This window comes from Heliangelus exortis, chromosome 10 (assembly GCF_036169615.1).
Source record: "Heliangelus exortis chromosome 10, bHelExo1.hap1, whole genome shotgun sequence".
Classification (NCBI taxonomy): Eukaryota; Metazoa; Chordata; class Aves; order Apodiformes; family Trochilidae; genus Heliangelus; species Heliangelus exortis.
In genome coordinates this window covers 3160709-3184808 of record NC_092431.1, presented here as the reverse complement: position 1 = coordinate 3184808, position 24100 = coordinate 3160709, and the positions used below count along the sequence as shown (strand labels likewise).

General features: G+C 37.2%; 1 protein-coding gene across 4 annotated transcripts in view; it reads right to left on the bottom strand.

Annotated features, from left to right (window-relative positions):
- CTNNA2 (catenin alpha 2) overlaps positions 1–24100 on the bottom strand; it is a 418069-nt gene that overhangs the window by 324392 nt on the left and 69577 nt on the right. For all 4 annotated transcript variants that reach the window (XM_071753185.1, XM_071753183.1, XM_071753184.1 and 1 more), the window contains 2 exons: positions 17320–17515; positions 1423–1589 (listed from right to left, as the gene is read on the bottom strand). In XM_071753185.1, the coding sequence (XP_071609286.1) occupies positions 1423–1589; positions 17320–17515 (363 nt within the window). The remainder of the gene's footprint in view (positions 1–1422; positions 1590–17319; positions 17516–24100) is intronic.

Sequence of the window (24100 nt, the reverse complement as noted above, 5' to 3'; positions counted from 1 at the left end):
GGGTCCTCAGAAGTAAATTAATCTTTTTAACCTGAAAAAAATATTAAGGTCCTTAAGGTGAATTTTGCTAAAAACAACCAGAGGTGCCTGACTTCTCTGAAACAGGATTAATAACACCATTTCACAACTGCAGAGATTCCAAACTACTTTGCTGGACACTGGCCTTGAAACCTAGGGTGCAACCTGGGTAAGGAAATATACTCACCTCCAAAATAGCATTAGTGTTTTAAATAAATAATATTGTTTTAAATAAATAATATAAATAAAGTACATTACTGTGATGGAAGAAACCTCAGATGTAAGAGCAATATGTCTTTGTCTATAAAAGAGCATGAATCTGATTTTTATGCATAATATCTAAAACAAATCTCTTATTTGTAATATTAAAGTGTTGGTCTCTCTAGTAAGGGAATATTTGACTTACAGTAGCATGGAGGATTATATTGGGGAAAAATTAAAAGCATAATAGAGGAAGACAGTGCTTACACTGCACAGAATCAGAGCCATGTGCTGCCAATTGGGAGAGCAGCATTCTGTTGATAACAGCAGAGCTGACAAAAAGCTGCACAGAAAAATCTGCCTTTTTCATTATGAAAACTGTTCTCAAACTATTTAGCTTATCTGCACTGTTTGCAAGTTGAAGGGTTCTCACTGCTATTCCAGAACATGTCATTGTATAGCAACACTTTAAAAGACATGAAAAATAAGGGGAAAAAACCAACCAAAACATTGCAGGCTTAAAGTATTCTGTATATGAGTTCCTAAAACGTTTTGGTTTATTGCAGAGGATTATGTTTGTGCAATAAAATTAATATAGTCCAATAATTAGCAACAAAATAAATATATTCCCAGTTTCAACTTCTAAGTCTTTTAATACTCCTGTATAAAAACATGAATGATGCCAGACAAATTGAATCCATACCAAATATCTGGCAACCTTTAATTCCTCTTTAATCTATTTTTCCTCCTAGATGACTGATAAGACACTGTCTCACTCTAAATTAAAAAGATTCAGTCTTCTGATACATCCAGAAGTTGTGCAGAGGGAAAAAAAAAATAGAATAACTGTAGTACCTAAACTTAGCCACAAGATAGCAATACTTTACAAGCACTGAGTTAGCAAACCACTGGGATAAGTTGCAAGGTGAGTTAATGCATGATTTCAGTGAGCTGCTTGAGAGCAGTACTAGTGGTAGGAGACATTTGAAATTTTTTCTTTAAGTCTCAAAAAACTTTAGCACATTTTTGCTAAATCAGAATATGGATGAGACCACTGCAGCCATGTGTCACCTCCCACCTCTTCATTGCAACTTTAAATAAAAAGAGTGAGAAACGTGACCAGTGACATCCATCACTGATCTGCTCCCTATTTTTCTCCACAGGAAACATGCAAAACCTGCACATGACAATAAAAATGCCTACAATTTTCAGATGTGATAGGAGCCTCATGACATCAGCCATATCAGCCAGGATGAGCAGGCGGGTGACAGCAGAGAGCAAGGCACGAGCAGCCCGCACCATGGTGCCGCGTTTCACCGAGGAGCACGGGTCATCAGCAAACTCTGAAGAGGCAATTCTCATTGTTTCTCCTAGAATTGTAAAAAAAAGATAAATAATTCAAATAAATCTTATCGTTTGTAATTTTTTTTTCCCCAGAAAATATAACCAACTCAATAAATAAGCTGAAAATTTAAACTATTTATACAAATAACGATACTGTGAGCATTATTGTAACATCAGAAGTGAAAGCCAACTGACTCCTAATTGTGATTAAAGCATCCAGGATGAATCTTCTAAATATAGAAGTAAATTTGATACAAAATGCTGAGGCCCCCTGAAAAAAAATGATTTTTTTTTTTTTTTTTACTAAATGCATCATAAACTTTTAACAGTTTCTATATTTAAGTTTGTTATGATCTTCTTTTCAAGCCACAATTTATTCATCTAATAAAAAATTGTAGCTGAATTAAGAAGTTTATATTCATTTTTGCTACTATACTGCCTGAAAGCTCACACCACTGTTTTTCCTCCATGACACTTTCAATCTGGCAGAAACAGACCTCGCTGATTTTTTTTTTTTTTTTTTAAGGCATTTAAAATTATTTTTACATCTTTTTGCGTAGGTTGATACTGGGCAAAAATCAGGAGTTAGAAAGAGATGAATAATCATGCAAACATCATTTCCCTAGGAAATCAGGCTGAAAGAGGAGCAAACACCATTTCAAATGAGATTTTATATTAACCCAAACTTTGCTATTATTGAAAAAACTGTTTGTCTCCAGCATAGAAACACAGAAAAAAACCATTCCTCATGTGAAACCAAAACACATTCTCATTGCTTTTAAGACCATTGTAACAAAAAAAATCCCAGGTGGCACAACCTCCCCTAAGACATTATAAATAGTGTAGGAGAGACTTAAGACAAGCACAGTGTATAATTCCCTTCAGCACTTTTTCCTTATTACCATTAGGAGTGTGTTATTATAATTTGTGTGCACTGTATCTTGGCTGATAAGCTGATTATTTACACTTCCAGTGCAATAATTCAAAAAGCTCATTTCTCAGAAATTGCTGTAACTCAAAAGATTTCTTAAGAGCTAAGGAACAAACATTGTCAGATAAGGAGACAACAAAACAAATTTCTGAACATGCTTGAATATTCTGTTGCAGACTCAGAGTTCCAGGTACCTCCTTTCTTCAGAGAAATGACAAGGAACTCTAAGGCCTCAAAGGTTTTCTGATCCATAATTGAAATCAAACAGTTACTGGAAAAAATTATCAGCAACTCTTTGCAGAGAGTGTGCTAAAAACTCAGAATGACATTTCCAAAAAGCTTTTCTTTATATATATATATATTATATATAATATTAATATATATAATTTTACATAAGATATAAATAAAAATATAAAATAAAAATTTATAAAATGAAATATATTTTATATATAATACATATAATAAAAAATAAAAATAAACAAAAATACAATGTATAAATAAATGTATATTATATATATCTATATTATATATAGATATATATAATCTATATATCTATCTATATATCTATCTATATATCTATCTATATATCTATCTATATAGAGAGATATATATGTTATATATAATATATATAATAAAAATAAAATAAAAAATAAAAGTATAGTATATAAATAAATGTATATTATATATTTTACATATATATATATATTAAAAATATTCCCAGTAAAAGGAGGAGCTGAGAGTGACCAAAGAAGAGTTTTGAGTCTACCACATGGGCACAGGTGAAATGTAAATGTCTTAATCTGGGAATTTGATCCAAATTGTGGGTGACTACATTCATCCAAGCAGTGCAACAATTGGGAAGGCATCATTTTCCCTTCTGTTATTCCTTCAGCCAACTGTCACAGCTTTTTGTAGGAAGTTTGATCCAATAAGCACTCTCAGAGCAAATCTAGGTGATGGAAGCCAAGGGGATAGATGGAAACGGGCATGGAAAGCCCAGCAAAACCTTCTGATATTTAAACAATGTGTTAGATTCAGATGAGAGAGAAGTGATACTGAGCATCCCTCCCTGGAAACATCCAATATCAGGTTGGACTGAGCTACCTGAGCTGGTTGAAGATGTCCCTGCTCACAGCAGGTGGGTTGGAATTTCAAGGTCCCTTCCAACCCAAATTTATTCATGATCCAGCAGCAAAAAACTTCTCTATGTGAAAGTTACTTCAACTTTAGGTATATCCAAAAATGGAACAGCACCCAAGGCAAGCTTTGGATTTTGGAATCTGATGTCTACAAATTGTTTAACTTCCATTTTGATGTTCAAGAGATTTTACAGCTTTCTGTCCAACTACCAGCCTGTAGCCTCAAATAAGTATTAACAGTTAACTAAGAAAAAAAGGAAATAATATTTGGTAAATGGCAAGCAGGAAAGCAAACAGGAAAATTATCTTTCTAGGCTTGGCTATCCAAGGAGACACAACCAGAAAATGTATCTGCAAGTGAAATCTGGTGGATGGCAGATAATATATGCAGAGGTTAAAACCAACAGTTTAAGTATTAATAAAAAGGCTCATAGAAGGTTGATTAAAACTTAAAAAGAACTAGTAGTTCACAATTTAAATCTAATAACCTAGAAAAACAGGTGTTATTGGGGAGGATGGACTGTCTATCTCAATGCCAATTAGCATTTTTATCCTTGCCAGCAATGGCATCAAACCACTCTTAGGCCAAGGGTAATGCTGCAGCTACAGCTAGTCAAATTATTTCTCAGAGAACCCTTATTATCTGGAAAAGGATAACCTCACTTTCAGTTATCTATTTCTTTCCAAATTAATTTCAAGTTATTTTTTCATCTATATTAATTGCTTCCAGTGAAAATTAGGTCAAAGCAGGAAACTCAGACATCTCCAGTCATCAGGTCTGCTTCCTTTCCACTGCAGACAGGCATGTCATAATACAATTATTAATAATCTTAACATGATAATAACTACACTCACAAACTTATCAAACTTCCAGCTTAGACACAGCTCAGATATTTAACCCCAATTAATTCTCCTGGAAGTAGAAAACTCGTTCCAAAATGAACTCTGAACATCTGACAGGTTGGTGGGGTTTTTTTTAACATTACAGGCACTTTAATTCCATTCTGACCATATTTGTAGATAATTCATATCTATTTCTTCTCATGCCCCATTTGACCTTCAATTTAAGTAACTATTGCTCTTCCACTGCTTCCTAGTGTCCCTTTTTTTCCTTTATGCATTTCTGTAATGAGCCATGACAGATGAAAGGCAGCACTTTGGTCAGCTCTTATTGCATCAAATATCCATTCCTATAATAATTTCTGCAGCTCCATGAAACAATTAGGTTTCTGGAACACAGGTGATAAGTCCTGCAGCTTTCTAGGAGGTATCATTCTCAGCTATGAGAAATACTGCCCTGATATCTCTCAGCATCCATACACTTTCTTCATTAGGCAAACAGTGCCAGCCATTATTTCACTAAGACCTCCAGTATTAATCCTTAATACACTGAGGAAATGCCATTTTTCCAAAGCCTCCAAGTGCTTATTAAGAGATATAAGATGGTGGGCACAAAGCAGCAACTCAGGGAACAGCCATGATCTATAGGGAATGCTGACTGTACTCCAAGCACCAGGAAATAATTAAGGAAGCAATGACAGCTTGCTTGGATGTACCATTCCTGGACAGGTCTCAAATGGAAGAAATTAATAAAGCTGTGGTCTAATTTATGCATCTCTTCTAGATTGTCTCTTGTTGTACATATCCAAGATTAGAAAGACATGACAACTGATCTGTGACCTAATTAAATCACTTCAGAGTGGTCCCCCTGTCATTAAAGTAAAAGCACTGTTAGGGAGCTACTCTGAATTCATGTACAGACCCAAATCACACTGCAGATTCCAAGTATAACAATGTTCACAATACTATATATTAAAATTACAGATCTGAAAAACCCATAGCTACTAATTGGGTATGTTTAGATATGTAAGCAACTGACTTCTTACTATCTACATTACTCCTACCTTAATAATCATAATACCCATCAGTTATCCCTTACCTTAAAATATTAAATTGTGTTTACAGTTCTTTAAAATCCATTCTTCACAATGGAAACTAGTTCATTTCAGTAGTAATCTCTATTTGGACATTTTATAATCATTAGTAAATGTAGAGAGCATTTTGCAGAGTGCTGGATACTTAAATATAAATATGCATTAAAAGTGCTATACAGAATTTCCCAAAGGTTCACATAAATGGCTGTTAAATCTTCATCCTCCCTTCCCTAATACTTTTATTTTACATCTCTACTGCTATGTCACCTAAATTCATTTCTCATTTCACTTGCAGATGGGATTTTGTTCTCTGTCTGTGGAAGGATGACCACTGTTCTCATCATATTAATAGATTTCAAGGCCAGAAAAGGCCATATATGATCTTGCCTGATCTTTTCCCATTATATTTCAGCTATTAGAGCTGTGTCTCTCTGGAACTGATTATAAAGCCAGTCTAGTTCACTTCAATTTGGCTCACTTTACTTTTGACATGTAGATAAAGTGATGGAACATGAACCACTTGGTATTTTAAAGCATAATGGATAACCTTAAAGCTAGTATGTATTTTAGAGTCAAAGTTGTCACTGAGATCCAATAGCACATCATCTCCTTCACTTCATAGACCATTGAAATGTATAATTTTAATTAACCCAACTGCTTCTTTCCTAGGGGAGAGTAAAATACCAAGAATACAGAACTTTATGGTATTTAGTTCTGTATCTATGAAAATCTAAACCATTTTTTTCACAAATTTTACGTTTTAGAAAGAATTTTTCTAATTAATAGTGTAGATTAATAATGTGTTGGAAACATCACTGATACACTGAAGTATAATAACACATTAATTCAATTGGAATTCAAAAGCAAATTGTTTTGGATGTGAGACTACAATACCATTTGTAATCCCTCTTGGTCTGCAGCTCTCAGCTACTCCTGAGTTTAACATCCTTCAGGGATAAACTAAAGAGCTCATGAACATCAACATTTGAGATGTTTAGGACTGTGGTTGGTGTTGGGAACATGAAAACTCACATTACTTGTTCAAAACAAGTAGACTATTTCATCACATTAAGAAGACAAAACTACTCAAATAACTACAGTGGCAAGGAAAAGCTGCCATCTTTAAATAATTGTTTAAATAATTATTGTAAAATTGGACTGAATAGTAAGAAGGGACTAAAAGGAATGCAACTGAGCAAGAAAAAGTATTCCCTGTGAGTTCTAGAAATTAACCTCTGGAACTTAAACCATTTAAAAGGTTTCTGCAGAACAATTTATGAACTGTAAAAAGGACTGAAGTAAATAAATTTGAGTGAAATGTATCAGATAGAGAAAAGAGAAACAACTGAAAAGTACACACAACTTTCTAACAGGCATAGAAAAGGAAGGATGCTAAGAAAATTCCTGTGGCATTCTCTATTAGGCAGGCACAGTTCATCATTCTGGATATCATTTTCATTGTAGGGCTTGAAGAGGCTGACAAATAATGCATAGCCAAGCAAGTTCATGGGTAGATTTTATCTATGCCCCAGGCACTGTGCACTAAGTTCAATAAGATCAGCTCAATCATTCTCTATTATCACATTAAAAAAATGGCCTGACAAAAAGTTCAGATACAACCAATGGTTTTTTTTTTGAGATAAGCCTCAAAGGGTTGATATTTTCCAGCATGACACATCTTCTGTAACAAAATTTATCAAAAGTTTCCAACGAGCTCTGAGAGCAGAGGGAGCATCAAGCTACTTCTGTCAACTCAGGGAAATCCCTGAGGATTGATGGTGAGACTGAGGGTTTTAAGGGGTCAGTTTTGCATTGCTTTATATCCCTGTTAATTTATGCTCTTTATGCCACTTGGTTCCTGTTTGTGAATGACTTGACAGAAGCAGAGACCACAGGGCTCTGAACTGAGCCTGTTTCTAAGCACACTACACCCTGGAGTTTAATACAGCAAAAGATATTGCTGTCTGCCCATCACCCAGACTTCTTTCTGATGGACCTGAGGATAAAAGAAATGAGCAGATTATGAAAATAAGAGAGGCACAAAGACTGTTCTTAATGGTATCATTAAAAACGTGGTGGTGGGGGAACCACTGCTGAAATTAAAAAGCCTTTACTCAACACCCTGACTGGGATTAAGAGAACAAGGATGTCAGCATTGGAAAATTTAGGGTTTTGTGTCCAAGAGAAAAAAATAATAATATGGAATATTTAAATACTAAAATTGGAAAAGGTACTTCAGCATGAGACTGTATAAGAAAGGAGAAAAGCAGACCAAGGAGGGTCACAACCACAGGGAAAGCCTATGGCATAAACCTACAGTAAGAAAAGCTAAGAGAAGAAAACAAAGAATAAAAGACCACTTGCAGGTTTATGTAGAGCAAAAGACTGAAGGTTCAACAGCACTTTTAAATAATAGTTATTTCATTTCTACTATCCATTCCCATAATCTGCACATATCATTTACAGGAACCCATATTTGAGACCCAGTCCACATCATGCCCAAAGCATCAATCTACACGAAAACTAAGCCTGTATTTCCAAAACTAAGAAATACATTCTAAAAAATAATTTTCACAGACTTAACCAATCTTTCATTCAAACCTGACTTGGAAACATTTTAATATCCTCACACTTCATTTCATTTTCAATTGGAAATCCATCATACAGTTGTTAATAGAACATAGCCCCTCGATGCATGAATGCTGCAAAATTTCAAAGGCTTCTATGCAGGGAGATAAAGAGATACCTGAAGTTCATGGTGTAAAATAACACTCTGGTTCAGAACTCAAAATGCAAAAGTCCACCTAGAGACCCCCCCAGAAAGGTAGATCAGCATGTCTTGTATGCTAAAAGGTTCATAAGCAGTAATTATTGTTACATTTTTTTACGAGAACAGAAAAAAAACCCAAAACCAGCAGTCATTACAGAGAGCTGCAAGTACAGGTGTCACAGTGGAAGCCCAAGAAGAAATATGAGAGGTATAAAAACTGTGATTAATTATCAGGATTAATTTTCAGTTGCATCTTTTTGATGCACTTGTCAGCAGGTGTATTAGAGTCCATACACATTTCTGTGCTAGCCTGGCTTGAGCATACCTGCTCCATAAATTCAAATGTTTAGAGTAAACTGAGCATTTCCACCTCAAACTGAATTGGGGAAAAAAAATAGCAAACAGCAATGAAATGACACATCTTTAGTTTTCTCTGAGAAAAGGGAGATTGGATTAGTCAGGAAAATCAAAGTGCAGAAAACAAAAGGGAAACTGAGAAATAAAGTGGAAAGAAAGACAAACAAAAAAAGAAAAGTTTGTCCTACCCTGCAATCTTAAGGTATCCTTTCTATAGAATTAAAAATAGGCCTAAAATCACGTTTTGAATACTGGGGTATGATCCTTACATTAAACTAGATTATTTTATACTCAGGACAGGAATGTGTGCCTGGCAGGATCCCCAGATGATGATGTCTAGCTACTTGCTTCCACCTACAACCACAGCACACAGTCCTCCAGTACTTATCATAAGCAGACAGATTTATCCTACAACTCCCCCATCACCTTCTGCCTTTGTCACTGCTTTTTATGGATTATTCCAGAACATCTTTCCTTTCACTTTGAAAGTTTCTCTTAACTTATAATAAAAAATTTTTACCTATTCCTTTTTGTTTCAATCTTACCCTATAAACTCAACATAATTTTTGCCATTCCCATCTATCTATAAAGGACAGTCCTAGTGGTTGACAGTGATCTTTTTTCTATGAGCTATACAGAGTCAGAACAAATAAAAAAAAGGTTTTTTTTCTGACATAAAGCATTCTTGGATGTAGAGGCAAGAGGGAAGGAGCACAATAAAAGACAAATGAGAGGAGAAAATGGAAACTGCTTCAGCCAATAGGAAATATATTAACTGAACAATACCTTCATTCATCCACGTTCATGGACAATCAGATTTCACAGCTATAAAAGCATGACTGAAGTAATAAAATTAGAAGCAATTTAAAGCCATAAGGTCCAGAAGAAAGAGGTGAAAGGAAGATTGAGTTGACACATTTTTGTGAAGAATGCAACATATGTTTCATCAGATACTGCAGAAAACACAAAATAATAAACAGAGCATATGAACTCAATTATCTGCAATTAAAAAAACACAGAACAAGGCCAACCACAACTATGAAAGTCAAATCTGAAACAATTATGAATGAGAGATGCAAGCATAACAAAATCAGTCCATATTTTTAGTAGTTATAATTCTGAATTCCATAGGCACTGCTGAATGGTCTCTTGTTTCCAGTTTTTATATAAAAACAGCAGCCATAAGACCTAGCAGAGTTTAGGTTTGGAAAGCATTTGTTTCTGATCAAGAGACAAAAAAATGAGAAAAAAATCAGATAGCTGGTGATCAGAATACTGTAACTTGAGACTTCTCAGAGGAAAGCACTGCATGTTATTTGATTATAACATTTTATATTCCCTCACTGTGTGAAGCATTACTCACACTACTGGCCTTTGAAATACATGAAAAATGTATTCCAAAGATGTGCTCAAAATGGTAAATGGAAAGACAATAAATTGAAGTCTTTTATATATCAACAAGGCACCTTTTAGGATTCAATTATAAACTGTATTCTGAATTTTCATGCTGTCATTTTTATTAGTTCTCCCATTGACTACCAATTTCTGAAACCATATCTAAAATCAAAGCCTCATCTGTAAGGGGGCATGAAGGTTCTTCACAACTGCTTTTAAAGTTGGATGACTGCCATGGAAAATGCAGTCAAAACCAAAGAACACAGAAGGAACTCATTTCAGACCAGGAGGAAGAGTGAGGAGGGTGTATTCCAGGCAAAGTTTATTGCTCCAGGGAGTGCTTCTATCTTTCTCATTAAATGTGACTGGGTAAGTGGAAGAAATAATCTCAGTAACACGGATCAGAACCCCAGGTTCTCACTTCTTAGCTGAGTTACAGCAGTATTTACAATTATATTATGGAAACAAACAAATGAACAAAAAAAACCATCAACACAAAAACAACCAACCTTGCCTTTTTAAACTGGAAGTACATTTTACCACCTCATTTACCCATTTCCTCAAAAGAACAAAAAAAAAAAACTTACGAGTTTTTAGTAGCTTTTTTTTTTGGCACCCTCATTACTGAATTGCTTTTAAAATTTTCTAGATACAGTTTCTGGAAGACTGAGAATCCTGGGTTTGCTATTCAGGGGAAGGACTGGAAAGGAGGAGGAAACAGAACAGGGTAACAGTGGCTGTGCAGGAGGAAACTTGTCTTCCCCTTTGGGTGAAGGCTTTGTAAAACCTCCCCATATTGTCCATTGCTCATTTGGAGCAATCAGACTGAAGCATAAATAATGACCAAACCTCAAGCTCACCTTCTTGCCTTTTTCCCTTGAATGGACCACTTCCATCTCCAAGAGAACATCTCAGCCCCTCTCCAGCTCACCCTCCCACCCAGTTTCCCTCCCCCTGTCCACTGCTGCATCAGAGAGCTGGGGAAACCCCTGTTTGTTTCAATCTTACCCTTTACCTTTGCTCTGCTGAAAAATTCCATCAGTGGTGATGGAAGTTTTAGGAGTAACAACACAGAGTCACCCAAGGTCACACCACTACCAAGCTGAAAAGAAACTCCTTCCAAATACTTTTGATCTGACAGACTAAAAGAACTGATATTCCAATTCACAGGGTGAATCAAACATGTCTTTTTTTTTTTTTTTTTCTTTTACTAATGCTGGGTTGAACAGAAAGAAACTCAGTTCAGAATTTCTGCCCAATGAGTCAATGGTGATTTTGAGCACACAGCTGTGATCCAGACAATGTTTTACTAGCACATAAATTAGAACAGCTTCAAAAGGAGAGGCTGAGATGCTCATCCCATGGTGCTCTACAGCTTCAGCATCACAGTGTTCTTCTAAGGGGTCAGAGGCTTCCATTTAAATCTCTGTATTAAATTATTCACAGAGAGGACTTAAATACAGATTTCATACGTGCCAGAAAATCTTCTTGCAGAACATGGTTGGTAGTTATCTCAAAACTTAATTGAAAAGGCTGTGCATTTAATACTGCTGGAGATTACTGACTGGGAACTAAGCCCTTCCCAGCTTTGGAATTACTGCTGGGAGCCAGAACAGGGCAAGATAAACTGGCTGTGGCACCTCTTCCAATTTGGAAACACAAGTAGTAAAAAGACCCTATTTTTTTCATTTTTTTTTTTCCAATCCTAGTGAAACTATTTTCTAAATCTGACCTGAATTCAGAAATCTCATGCACACTAATACTATCCTGGCATGGGTGGTGTAAAATATTTACTCCAAAATATGCCCCAGTTACAAGCCTTGATAAATTTATTTTCTATTTTTTTAAATGTGTTTCTGCTATCTTTTCTCAAATAAAACCCTTCTTGAGAGAAATATTGCTTCTAAAGTAACAAGCAGTAATCTTAGGATCTGATTTTAGAATTTGAGTCAAATAGTTCTGGAAGAAACACTATTTCTCTAACACTAAATCTGTGAGTATAATTTAATTTTTTGACAACTGTCAGAAGTTGAAGTTCTGCAGCAATTTCATTCCTCCCTGCTACAGAATCATGACAGTACTAAAATTTGCAAGACTTGTAAATTTGCAAGATTTGTAAATAAATATAGTAGGAAAAAAGAAAAATCACCTAATACATTCATTTATAATATTTTTAAACATATATATCTCTGATTTTGTAAAATCTCTCTCAAATGTCATACTTGGGCAATGTATCAAACACCAACCACCTTTTGTAGCAAACCTTTCTGTGAGTTGAAAGTTGCTTTTGTAAATTCAAACTAACAAGAGCTTAAACAAAATACTCAAAGTGAAATCAATACTGGAAAAGCCCAGCCAAGGATGGAAGAGAAATAAACCTTTTGAAAACGGTCCAGAGAATAAGTAAAGGCTCTTAGACAGTTGGCTTTACCAAGAACCATCATCACCAGTTCCTTCCAACACCTTCCCAAGTGACTGAACCATTAATACAGAATTTTAATACAGAAAATCACCTCCATGCATTTCATTTCTCTCTGGTTTTAGCTTCCTGCTCCAGGATACAGGACTCATTATGGGATTCAAGGGAAGAACAACATTTTAGAACTGCACAAGACTGGTAACAAGATGTTTAGGGGAAGAACAAAAGGTAGAGATAAGGAAGGACCAAGATGATTTTGGGGAGGAACAAACATGGGGAAATTGTGGGATAAGAGGATAATAGGGGCCAGCTGTGTGTCAACAAATCACTGATAAATCTTGCCTGGCCATGCCATGGGGCAGATTTTCTGATTTCCAGCTGTGGAAGTGATCACAGCATCTGGAAGCTGACTGAGACATCTGCTTCCAAGTGTCTGTGGCTGTCTGTGCCCTTGGGAACTGGGGAAATGGGATGAGCAGCTATGGGGGAGCCCAAGAAACTGAACCCAGCTGCTGAAGGGATCTGTATTATCCACACAAAAGTTGGGGTTTCCCATTAAGGCACCTTCAATCTTAATTAGACAGAGAGAGGCAGAGGATAAGACCCTTGGTGCTGTTGGGTTTGTTTCATGAAATGGCAGAATGGTTGGGGCTGGAAGGAACCTTTAAAGCTCATCTGTCCCAACCCCACTGCAGCGAGCAAGGACATCTTCAACCAGACCAGGTGGCTCAGAGCCCTCTTGACCTTGAATATTTCCAATGTTGGGGCATCCACCACCTCTCTGGGCAACTTGTGTGAGTGTTTGATAGAAGAGGGAGTGCTGGGTGTCTGATGCATGTGTTCAGTCACACACACAGCAACAAGGAGCTGTGCTGGGGTCCATGTGCCTCTTGGGAATGGAAACACCCAACATCCCTCCTGCTTGGATCTGGGGCCATGGAGCAGCCTCACCACTGGATCTGGCAAGCCCTGTCACTCCTTATCTGTACAACAGCTCCTTGAGATTCTGTACAGTGCCTGAGCTTTCATCAGAGGTGTTTTAAATCATTTTAGAAAAGGAACATAAACGTCTTTCAGAAGCTGAATACTCTGAGAGCTGAAGATAATTAATGGTTTGAAAAGGGTCTGGAAGAGCTGGCATTAGCCTATTTGCATAGAATGACATTTAGCATGCCACATTTCTCAGGATGAGCACTGCAAAGATGAATAACAATTGAAGTCACTTCCAAATGCAACAAGCAATTCAAAATACATTATGAATATTTTTGAACAACAAGACAAAAACTTTTTAGACTACAGCTTCAGTGACTTGCTAAATATAAGGCTTTAAATCTACATGTTCAAAGCTTCCTGTTGGACAGGAGACTGGAAAAAAAACAAGTTGCCAATAGCATAGATGCTATTGACAAAGTAGAAAATGTTCTTATTATACATACAGATTCTTTCAAAAGTGTAGACTGAGATTCATTCTCCCATTCAGCAGGACTGACCAAAAGCCTCACTTCAGCTTTCAGAAATGACAAGGTCTAGTTGATCTAAAATAACTGTTTTCAGTGATTTCTTTTTACACACACACTTTTTCTCTATCTAGAAATAATGCTTATTAACTTCTATAAGCAAAAAAAAAAAAAAAAACCAACCAAAAACCACAACACCAAACCCCCCCCCCCCCTCAAAAAACCCAAAACATTTTCATACACCGTAATTGAAAAGTATTCTAAATAATGCAGGGAGAACAGACATGGGTTTAAGTGAGAATACCAGATATACTTTTTTCTGAAAAACAGACATTTCTCTAGGCCCTAGCTTAGGTAAGAAACCCTAGCTGAGGTTATGTAGGCAAATTCTAAGTGATAAAATATCAGTACTACGAGCTTTTGAGTTTTGTTTTTTTTTAAAGTATCCATTATTCCTCCATCATACTTGCCAAATTCAAACCCAAAATCCTACAGTTCCTAAATTCAACTCAGACTTTGGGAATTACAATCAGCCAGAAAGACTCAGAAAAATCCCCCAGAAGCCCCGAAGTAATCAGTGCTTAGTTTTTATAATAAGAGACATTTTTAAATACCTTCAATTGCAGATCATCCCTGCATTTTGAGCTCTGTTGCAGGGACTCACGAGTTGAAACTTAAGTTGAGAAAACAGACAGTATTTCTCCATCTGCTTTCTCTAGAAAAAGAATTTCCTCCTCTCCCATGTTGAGTGATAGCTATATTGTGACAAGGCTGTTAGTGGTTTCTACAGAAACACCTTTGTGAAGTAATTCCACTCCCATATATTTTATACACTAGGAAAAATGCTGCAGAACTAGCAGAGAGAGAGTGATTAAGTCTGTATCCATTAGCTGAATTCTTATTAACCAAACAAACCAAAGTGGAATGTATTCAGCTAAGGATGTTATTTTAAATATAAAATATGTTTAACTATATAATTTAATTATTTATATTTTAATGTAAAATTGCTTTTAGTTGTGCTTTTAGAACTCCACTTTGCAGATCAAAACAGAGTTTCATAGAGCTACCCCCCTATACTTTACCCTTCCACATTATTAAACTAACAAGCATCTTGAAGCTATATAGTCTTTGCATTCCAAGGTTTTTTCCCAATGACACAGTACATTCATTTCATACCTAGCAATGGAAAGCAACTCTCCCTGGGGTGAATTGCAACAAGTGCCTAAAGTACCACATAAGAATATTCAGCAATATAGGGCAGGAAATGAGGAGCACACCAGAGCCAGCTGTAACTCCAGGAGACTTTTTTAGGTTGATGGCATAATTACCCAAGCTGGAATTTTGCCAGAAAATCAACTGGCAATACTCTGGAAAAAAAAATAGTTGATTAATCCAGCTCTGTATGTCACTGAACTAAACATATCAGTTCACTCAGGCTGGCTCATGTGGGCCAATAATGGTGTTTGGTGTCTCCTGCTCTCCTGATTATGGAATCACGTTGTACAGACCCAAAAAAGTTGCTCCACTTTTCCAAGAGACTTTTTCCTAGCCTGCAGTGTTGACAAAAGATGAATGCCTCACTCATTCTGTGTAATACTGTTTAAGGTCTTTTTTTCCTTCTCCGCTTCCTGCGCTTTTAAATACAGATTAAAAGCAAGAATAAAAGGCTTATTATCAATTAAAAAGTCATAAATTCCACTGAGATGAAAACCAAAACTCTAACCACTAATTCTACAAAGAAATCACTGCTGTAATGATAACAGAAGAGAATAAGGAGCTCTGGTACCACACTAAGGAAAGTGGCCCATTTGCCTTGATCAGAGAGTAGGCAACAGGTTAGGTGATGACTACACCTCAGAAGTTCCCTTGGGAGAATGCAGCAAACTGGGTCAGAATGAGAGTGATAAATTCACAGGGAACAGGGGAACTCCACTCACATCAGCACTAAAGATGCTGTATCAGAATTTGACATAACACAAAGGAAATAATGTAAGCAACAAGAAGGTGAAGTTGTTGACAAGAGAACAAGCAGGCGCTGGTATCAAAATCCTGAATAAATTAAGAAAAAAACAATAATACTGCACCACCCTCCAGAATACTGGCATAACACTACACAGAGTATACAGCAAATACTTGACTAACTCTGATGTGCTGACAACTGAATATTAAAAAAAAAAAAAACAAAACACACAGGAACAGGAAAACACTGAAACTAAACACAAAGTGGTTAGGAGGAAAAAAATCACCTCAGGTTAAATCAGACTGGAACATTCACTAATCAGTGTTTATGAGGTTTTAACCCTCCCTGCTCATATGATCATTTGAGTCCAATTTTCTTGAACTGAATACACCATGAGTGTATGAGTGCTGGGAGACAAACTCACTGAAAATCACTATTTTATAAGGAAGTCTTTTAGATTCTTTTTAAAATCTCAGTTGGAGATCTGATAGTCTTGTTCTGAAGATCCAAGACTGATGATGCTGGCAGATGGTATTGTTAGATTATAGGATTTATAATGGAAAAAACCTAAAAGGTACTTAGTTATGCTGCAATAAACATAATTACATTCAGAGGCAATAAAAAGGAAGGGGATTTTATGGGTATATATTGAAAACATATTTTTCCCCTACCACACATGTAAATTTGAAAGCATTTAACATACATTTTCCCTTGTGAAGGAAACTTGTCAGATAATATCTATGTTATCAGGGATATCCATGTTATTTTCAAAATTTCAAAGCCTTATTTCAATGCATTTTTCTTATAATATCAAATATTAAACTGTGAAAAGCCAAGACTACTACTGCCAGTAGAGAAGATGGTATTATACCAAGCCTGAGTCCCCTGCTAAGCAATTTTTTGTGTCACTGTGTACACAAGTACATAATGCTGTACTGTTTGGTTGATACTTGATAGATTTTTAAAAAACATATGCACCATAATCCTAATTCTACATTTGCATTCACAGGCATTAAAGCACTGCTCAAATGTAGCAGAGTGAATCATGTTCATTTTGTCAAACAGCAGAATAAAAAGAGAATTGAAAACAGCAAGCCTTGGCACTGGGCAGCATGGATGCTAAGTAATATTTGAGTTTGGTATTTGGTGCTAGAACAACTGAAAGGAAAAAAGATTTTTTTTTTTTTTTTACCCAGAGTTAGAACATTCTTTATACTCACTGCGATTTATTAAGATACATCTATTTTAATACTTAGATACCATATTACAAATACAGTGTAATACAGAACTCAGTTTTAATTACATTACATCAGAACAGCTGATTCACTTGGGTTTTTTTGAGGGAATCTGGAAAAGCATCAAATAAAACAGTCACCAAGTTTCCTACCACGTACCTTGCTTGCGTACATCCTCTACGGCAGCAACCAATTCCTCCTTGAGATCCTGGCTCTCTTTGGCAATCTGATCCCCTTTTTCCAAGAAGTTTTGAGTTGCCTGCTCCACTGAAGCTGCCAACACATGAGCCTTCTTTGAGCGCCCCTTCTTCTTGCCAGATGGTCCTTTATTGCTCGTGTTAACCAGCGTTGTTACCTTTGGGGGGAAAAAAAAAAAAAGTTTTGTCAGTTTTAATGATCCCTCAACTAATAATGACAGAAGAGATGGTCACTTCATTCAATGTCCCTGCTATTTCCTTCACTCTTGAAATGATGCCACTGTCTCATGTACTGAATAAATAAAATGCTTGAAGGGACCTGAGGGACCTTCACAGATAGCAATGACCCCTGAGTATCATGCCAAGTTCTGGGGCCTCCAATACAAGAAATATGGGCAAAAGTGCAACAAGATTGCTTCAAAATGGATATCAGGATCAAGTCATGCAACGATTTGTATGAGTACAATGACTTTTCCTTTGTAAAGCAGTTTTCATCCAAGGTTTCCTAAAATATTCTGTAAACTTTAATATGATGGCCTCATAAAAAACAAAGAGGGAAGTAGAAACTTGGGCCCGTGTGATGCAAAGGAGATCTCCCAGTTCCCAATGAAGTAATGCAATAAATCAACTGTACACTGACTGGAATAGTGGGGTTTTCTTCTTTCTAAATGAAACTGGACCATCATGGGGCAAGAGATGGAAAACACACATGACCAAAAAGGCAGTACAGAAGGAGAGAAACCATCCTCAAGGTGGGGTTCAGACATTCCCAGGTTAAAGGGAAATTCTGGATTCCAGTCTTTGCACAGGTGGGGTTCTGCATAAAACACAACCCTTACAGAAGAAAACCACTCATGAAAACTCATTAAAAAATAAAAAACACAAGACTAGAACTGAGCTCAGTTTTCTGGCAAGGCTTTAAAGCTAACTGGCTTATTTTAAATATCCTGCCTATGCTGGTACAAAAAAAGAAGAATGTATCAGCTTCTGTTACTAATTAATGCAGACCTCACCCAAAATTCTGTGCAATTATCAAATATATCACTTGATAATTACCATAAGCTCATTTGGCAGCCCTATAATGATCCTGGCTTTGTCATCACACAAGGGAACCTTGCTCTCTTATTTTATTAAAGCAGTTTCATACAGTTCTACAGATCTCTGCTGGAAAAACAGAACTCTGCTAATTAATAGTTCAGTCCCATCCTGAATTAAGTCTTCCTTATACAGCTCCAGCAGCACAAAAGAAAGGCAAGGATGTCTTTGCTAAAAGCAGAGAATTCTATTAATATGGATTTCCCTACCACAGAGGTCATGAGTGGGCAGGAATGCCAGAAGTGAAAGGGACAGAGCTAGGATCACATCTCATCAAATTAACCCTCAGTCAGCAACTGGAGAAAAACATTCCCAGCCCTGTGAATTAAAGCCTTCCCTAAAGATTCCTCAAATGCATGGGCCAAAAGTTTAAGAATTATACCACTTCCACCTTCTCTACCCTCAATATCTCCTTAAATATCTGATAAAACTCAAGTTTTACAAATTTTCAACATGTACAAATTCACTTATAACTTACAAAATTTATCTATAATGACAATTTTTGAGGAAAATATTTATTTCTACTACTAATCCTCGTGGTTTGTCAGTAGTAGCCACCCTACAACTGATGCCTTGTTATTATTCCTTCAGTACAGAATGGATGAAGAAAGGACTGAAAGCAGCCCTTTGGAGATACTGGTAAATGAAAAACGAGCCAGCATTGAGGGTTTACAACCTAGAAAGTCACACAAATCTTGTCTTGAATCAAAAGCACAGCCAGTGGGATCATGAGACACTGGAACAGGCAGACCAGATGTATATACGGATGTATACTGGATGTATTCAACATTAACTTGGACAGGACCCTGACCAACTCAGTCAGGGAAAAGGTCCTGCTCATGGTAGGAGAACTGGACCAGATGACTTTGAAAGGTCCCTTCCAACCCAAATAATTTTTAAATATCCATGGCCAAGGCTGTTGAAGCATTTGAGAGGGTGGACAGCATCAATCAGTTTGTTTGGGTTTTATTACAATCAAATATGGCTATGCAAACATGTGCATTCTGAAAAGCAGTCACACAAACACTTTTTGCTGTGACAAGTGAAGTCAATGTCAAAGGGCTTCTCTGAAAGATCATTATTATTGGAAAAAAAAAACAGAACCAAAACAAAAAAACAACCAAATAACAAAAAACAAACAAACAAAAAAACAAAACAAAAAAAACAAAAAAACACCAAAAAAACCCACCAAACCACAGTATTTTTCCCTACGTCCCTTCTATTTTCAAGTAAATATTACATCTTCTTCCCAGTGGCATTTCTTGAATATGAACAGCTACAGGTTATTCCTCTCCTCTGCTAAACTCATATATCACCAAGCTGCTGGAAACACTCAATGACCTGAAAAAAGACAGCTCTGACATTTTAGTGTAAAGGCCCTTTTGCTTCTAGATATAAAGCTACCCTTCCACTCGAGTGCACTATCCTATTGCCTCACCACTTATACTTATGGCATTCCCTTGAGCTTTGTTTTTCACAATCCTCCTGTTTCCAAAATGTTTGTATCATAAAACAAAAGCACCACCAACAAGAAACAAACAAACAAAAAAGCAACAGTATCACCAAACAAAAACACTGTGACTGCCTGGAAATCAAGAACCTCACTTCCCAAACTGGCTCAGGGTTGAGTTTTCTTGGTTGCTTTGTTTCTTCTGGCAGCAGAGTGAAGCAAAGAGTTTTTAAAATACTTCGGGAGAGAAACAGATCGTGGTCTGGGCTAAAGGAGATGAGACTCAAAATGAAGTCAATAACGGACCTGAACACTGTGATCTTCTTCACTTTGACCATCCAGAACCAGAGCAAAACCAGATGGGATTTTGCCTCATGCACTCTGCACACCTCCTGTGCCCCAACAAAGAACCAGGGGGCTGCCCATTGATCCTTCCCCATCCTCTGGGATGAGGAGGAAAAAATACAACAAAGAGAAAGAGAAAACATGAGATAAACTACAACTAAGAACTTCATGGGTCAGGACAAGGGCAGGATGATTTTCACTCCCCATCTATGGTCCCATGAAGAACACACTCAACTTGGGGAAAACAAATCAGATGCAAACATGACAGAGAAAGGAAGGAGGAGAAAGGAAGGAGGAGAAAGGAAGGAGGAGAAAGGAAGGAGGAGAAAGGAAGGAGGAGAAAGGAAGGAGGAGAAAGGAAGGAGGAGAAAGGAAGGAGGAGAAAGGAAGGAGGAGAAAGGAAGGAGGAGAAAGGAAGGAGGAGAAAGGAAGGAGGAGAAAGGAAGGAGGAGAAAGGAAGGAGGAGAAAGGAAGGAGGAGAAAGGAAGGAGGAGAAAGGAAGGAGGAGAAAGGAAGGAGGAGAAAGGAAGGAGGAGAAAGGAAGGAGGAGAAAGGAAGGAGGAGAAAGGAAGGAGGAGAAAGGAAGGAGGAGAAAGGAAGGAGGAGAAAGGAAGGAGGAGAAGAAAAAAAAAAGAAAGAAAGAAAAAAAATTAACTGGAAGACCTTCCTCCACCCCATCCCGTCCTCCACTTTGTTCCAGAACTTTCTACCTTCTCCCCACCCCGAAGGCCACAGGGAGTGAGTGGGGTTTGTGGTCAGTACCTCAGAGGGTGTTTCTGGCTCTCCTTCCTCCTCAGGCAGGAGGGTTCCTCTCAGCTTTCCCCTGCTCCAAGGTGGGGTCCCTCTGATGGGAGAGAGTCCTTCAGGAACCCCTCCGACATGAGTCCCTCCCGCCAGGTGCAGTCCCTCAGGCACAGACTGCTCCAGCGCGGGCTGCCCGCAGAGCCACGGCTGCTGAGGGAGCAGACACCTCCCCTGACACGGGCTCCTCCATGGCTGGAGATCCATGGCTGCTCCACCCTGCTCCTCAAGGGGCTGCAGGGCCACATCTGCTCCATCGTGGTCCTCAAGGGGCTGCAGGGGGACAGCCCGGCGTCTCACCACGGGCTGAGGAGAACCTTTGCTCAGGGATCTTCTCCCCCTCCTTCCTCACTCTCCTCGGTCTCTCTGCTCCTGTGTTGCTCTCCCTCTCTCCTCTGCCCCGAGGTCTCACAGCCGCTCCTTTCCCCTTCTTTAATGACGCAGTCCCCCCCGTTTGAGCTGAGGGGCTCAGCATTAGCCAGATCTGGGGCTGAGTTTTGGAACAAAGAGCTTCACATCGGGAGCTCCTCACAGGAGCTGATCCTGGGAACCCTCAGCTGCTCCCAGCCCCGACCCCTTTATTTAATTCATTTTATGATACGGCTCTCAGCTGTAGCTCATCAGGTAATCCTAATCCAGCTGCAAGATATTACTGAGCTAATTGCAGTCTAAAAGACTTTAAAACAACCTCCATGCCACAGAGAACAAAAAAGGAGCTAATCCTGAGGACCCTCAGCAGCTCCCAACCCCAACTCCTTTATTTAATTCATTTTATGATATTGCCCTCAGCTGTAGCTCATCAGGTAATCCTAATCCAGCTGCAAAATATTACTGAGCTAAATGCAATCTAAAAGACTTTATCCAACCCCTTCTCCTCCATGCCAGAGAACAGAAAAGCAGCTAACTTGTTTTTTTCTGTCTTTGTTCTTATTCTCTAGTAATACATTAAAAAATGTGGGTTTTTTTCCTTTTACACCAATAGAATTGTGAACACACATGTTCTGCTAAGTATGAATCAGCCCTTAATATAACTCTTTTTTTTGATAATGTTCAAATTTCTCTACCATCTTAATTAATTTGCCACTGTCCTTAGCCCATAAATCATAGCAGCTTACATAATTAACTGTTGTAATCAGCTCTGCACAATTAGCACCAGCTGTGCAGCTAATTCATAAAACTGCAATTATTTTTCTGTTATATAGATATTTAGCTTTTTATTGACAACTACGACTTTCATTATCCACCCCAAATTCCAGTGCTTTAACCCAGTCTTTTTGTCTACCTTCCAGTTCCCTTCCATCTTGGCAAATACCTGTTGGTTACAAGAACTGATACATCAGCAGACTTTTCTCTCTAATATATAAACTATTAGCTAGGATGTTGAAAAATGCCAGTGACACACCTACCTTTTGGATGCAAAGTACATGGATAAATCAGGCAACACTGACTAGAGCCAGTGTATTTTAATCCAATCTAGCTGGAGGACAGCTAACTGCTCTGATTCACATTTCTGCTGCCAAATACAAATTCCTGAGCAAATCTGCATATTTTTATTCTGTCTACATGATGTACCTTTAGGATGTAATTTAGAGATAGCAACATGCTTACTGTTAATTTATAGCTTTCTTATCAGTATTCAAGAGGCTTATATCACAGCCAACATGAATCAATATTATATAAGGTACTTTTAGAGTTCTTCAGAAAGTATTTTAAAGTTCTTCAGCAAGTATTTATTCTCTGTGGAATTTCCTACCATTCATTCTGTTAACAAAAAGAAGAACAATACAAAATAAAAACCCCATGTATTTTCCACCTACAAAACTTTCTGAAAAATTCTCTTCTATACAACAGACACAGAAACCTGCAATATGTTTGAATTGACTCTCCCACAACTGAAATAAGAATCAATAGAAGTTGTCTCCCCTGGTGTATTCTGCATCTAATTTGCATTAAATTAGATGCAAAAAAATTTTAAATTCTCTTTTTTTGTGACAAAGTTCCACTGTTAACTGGCACTAAACTACTGTGATACAATTTGGAAGACCTATATGAATTCCAGCCTTTTTTTCTTATAACTCTATCCCATAAGGAGTTACTTAGGAGAAAGGAAAGAGGTTATCTTAATATTCCACCTATGAAAGATAACATTTATATTCCTCAAGTTTCCTATGTATTCACTTTACCAGGACCTTCCCAGGGATCCACTCTCTCTTGCAGAACTAAATAAACCCCATCCATATTATGGGTTTCTAGTCTCTTGTTAGGAATTTTTGATAATTCCAGTTTTTGACAAGCTAGAAAAGCTTAAATGGATGTCTGAGTGGAGTCATTACACAATTGGGTACTGTCACGTTTGAGAAAACTGTCTTCAACAAAACCATCAGATTAATCTGATTACCTAAAACCCAAGTAAAATACAAAACTTAAATTGTTCCTCTCTATTTCTGTGATTCTTGTCATAGCAGACAGAAATGTTAGAATTCCAGTGCTGTGGTCTTAGCAAGAACTCAATAGTAGCAGAATTAAGTCATTTTTCTGCATTTAAAAAACTTTAAGTTCTCATAGTTAGTGATTATTACAAATCCACACTGACATCTACTCATTTCCTTTTTAATTAAAACAGTAAATGTCACTGAGGTCATAAGGGCATTTTCCTGTTTTTCTCTAATTTTACCAATTTTTAATTTGGGGTGAAACTTTTTTACACTCCTTTCATAAGCCTAAGAAAAGAGATTATCATATCCAATTTGCTGTAAGGATCTAAAGCCCTGGAGAGGCTGCTAGCAGTGAATCACAAGGAATAAAAATGAAGAAAAAAACCTCATTAATTAATTTCAAAACTGAATACAGAACTGACAATCAAGCTTACAAACACCTAAGATGCATGCTATGTATTATTAACACAAAATTAAAAGACTATTGGTATTATATATTAAGTAGGAGAAAGTCAACAAGTGAGTTTTCACTCCTATACTTAGAGTTAGGAGTATTAACCAACCAGAAATGAAGCCACTTTGCCCTCCTTAAAAATTTCCAAAAAGCCAAGCTGTTT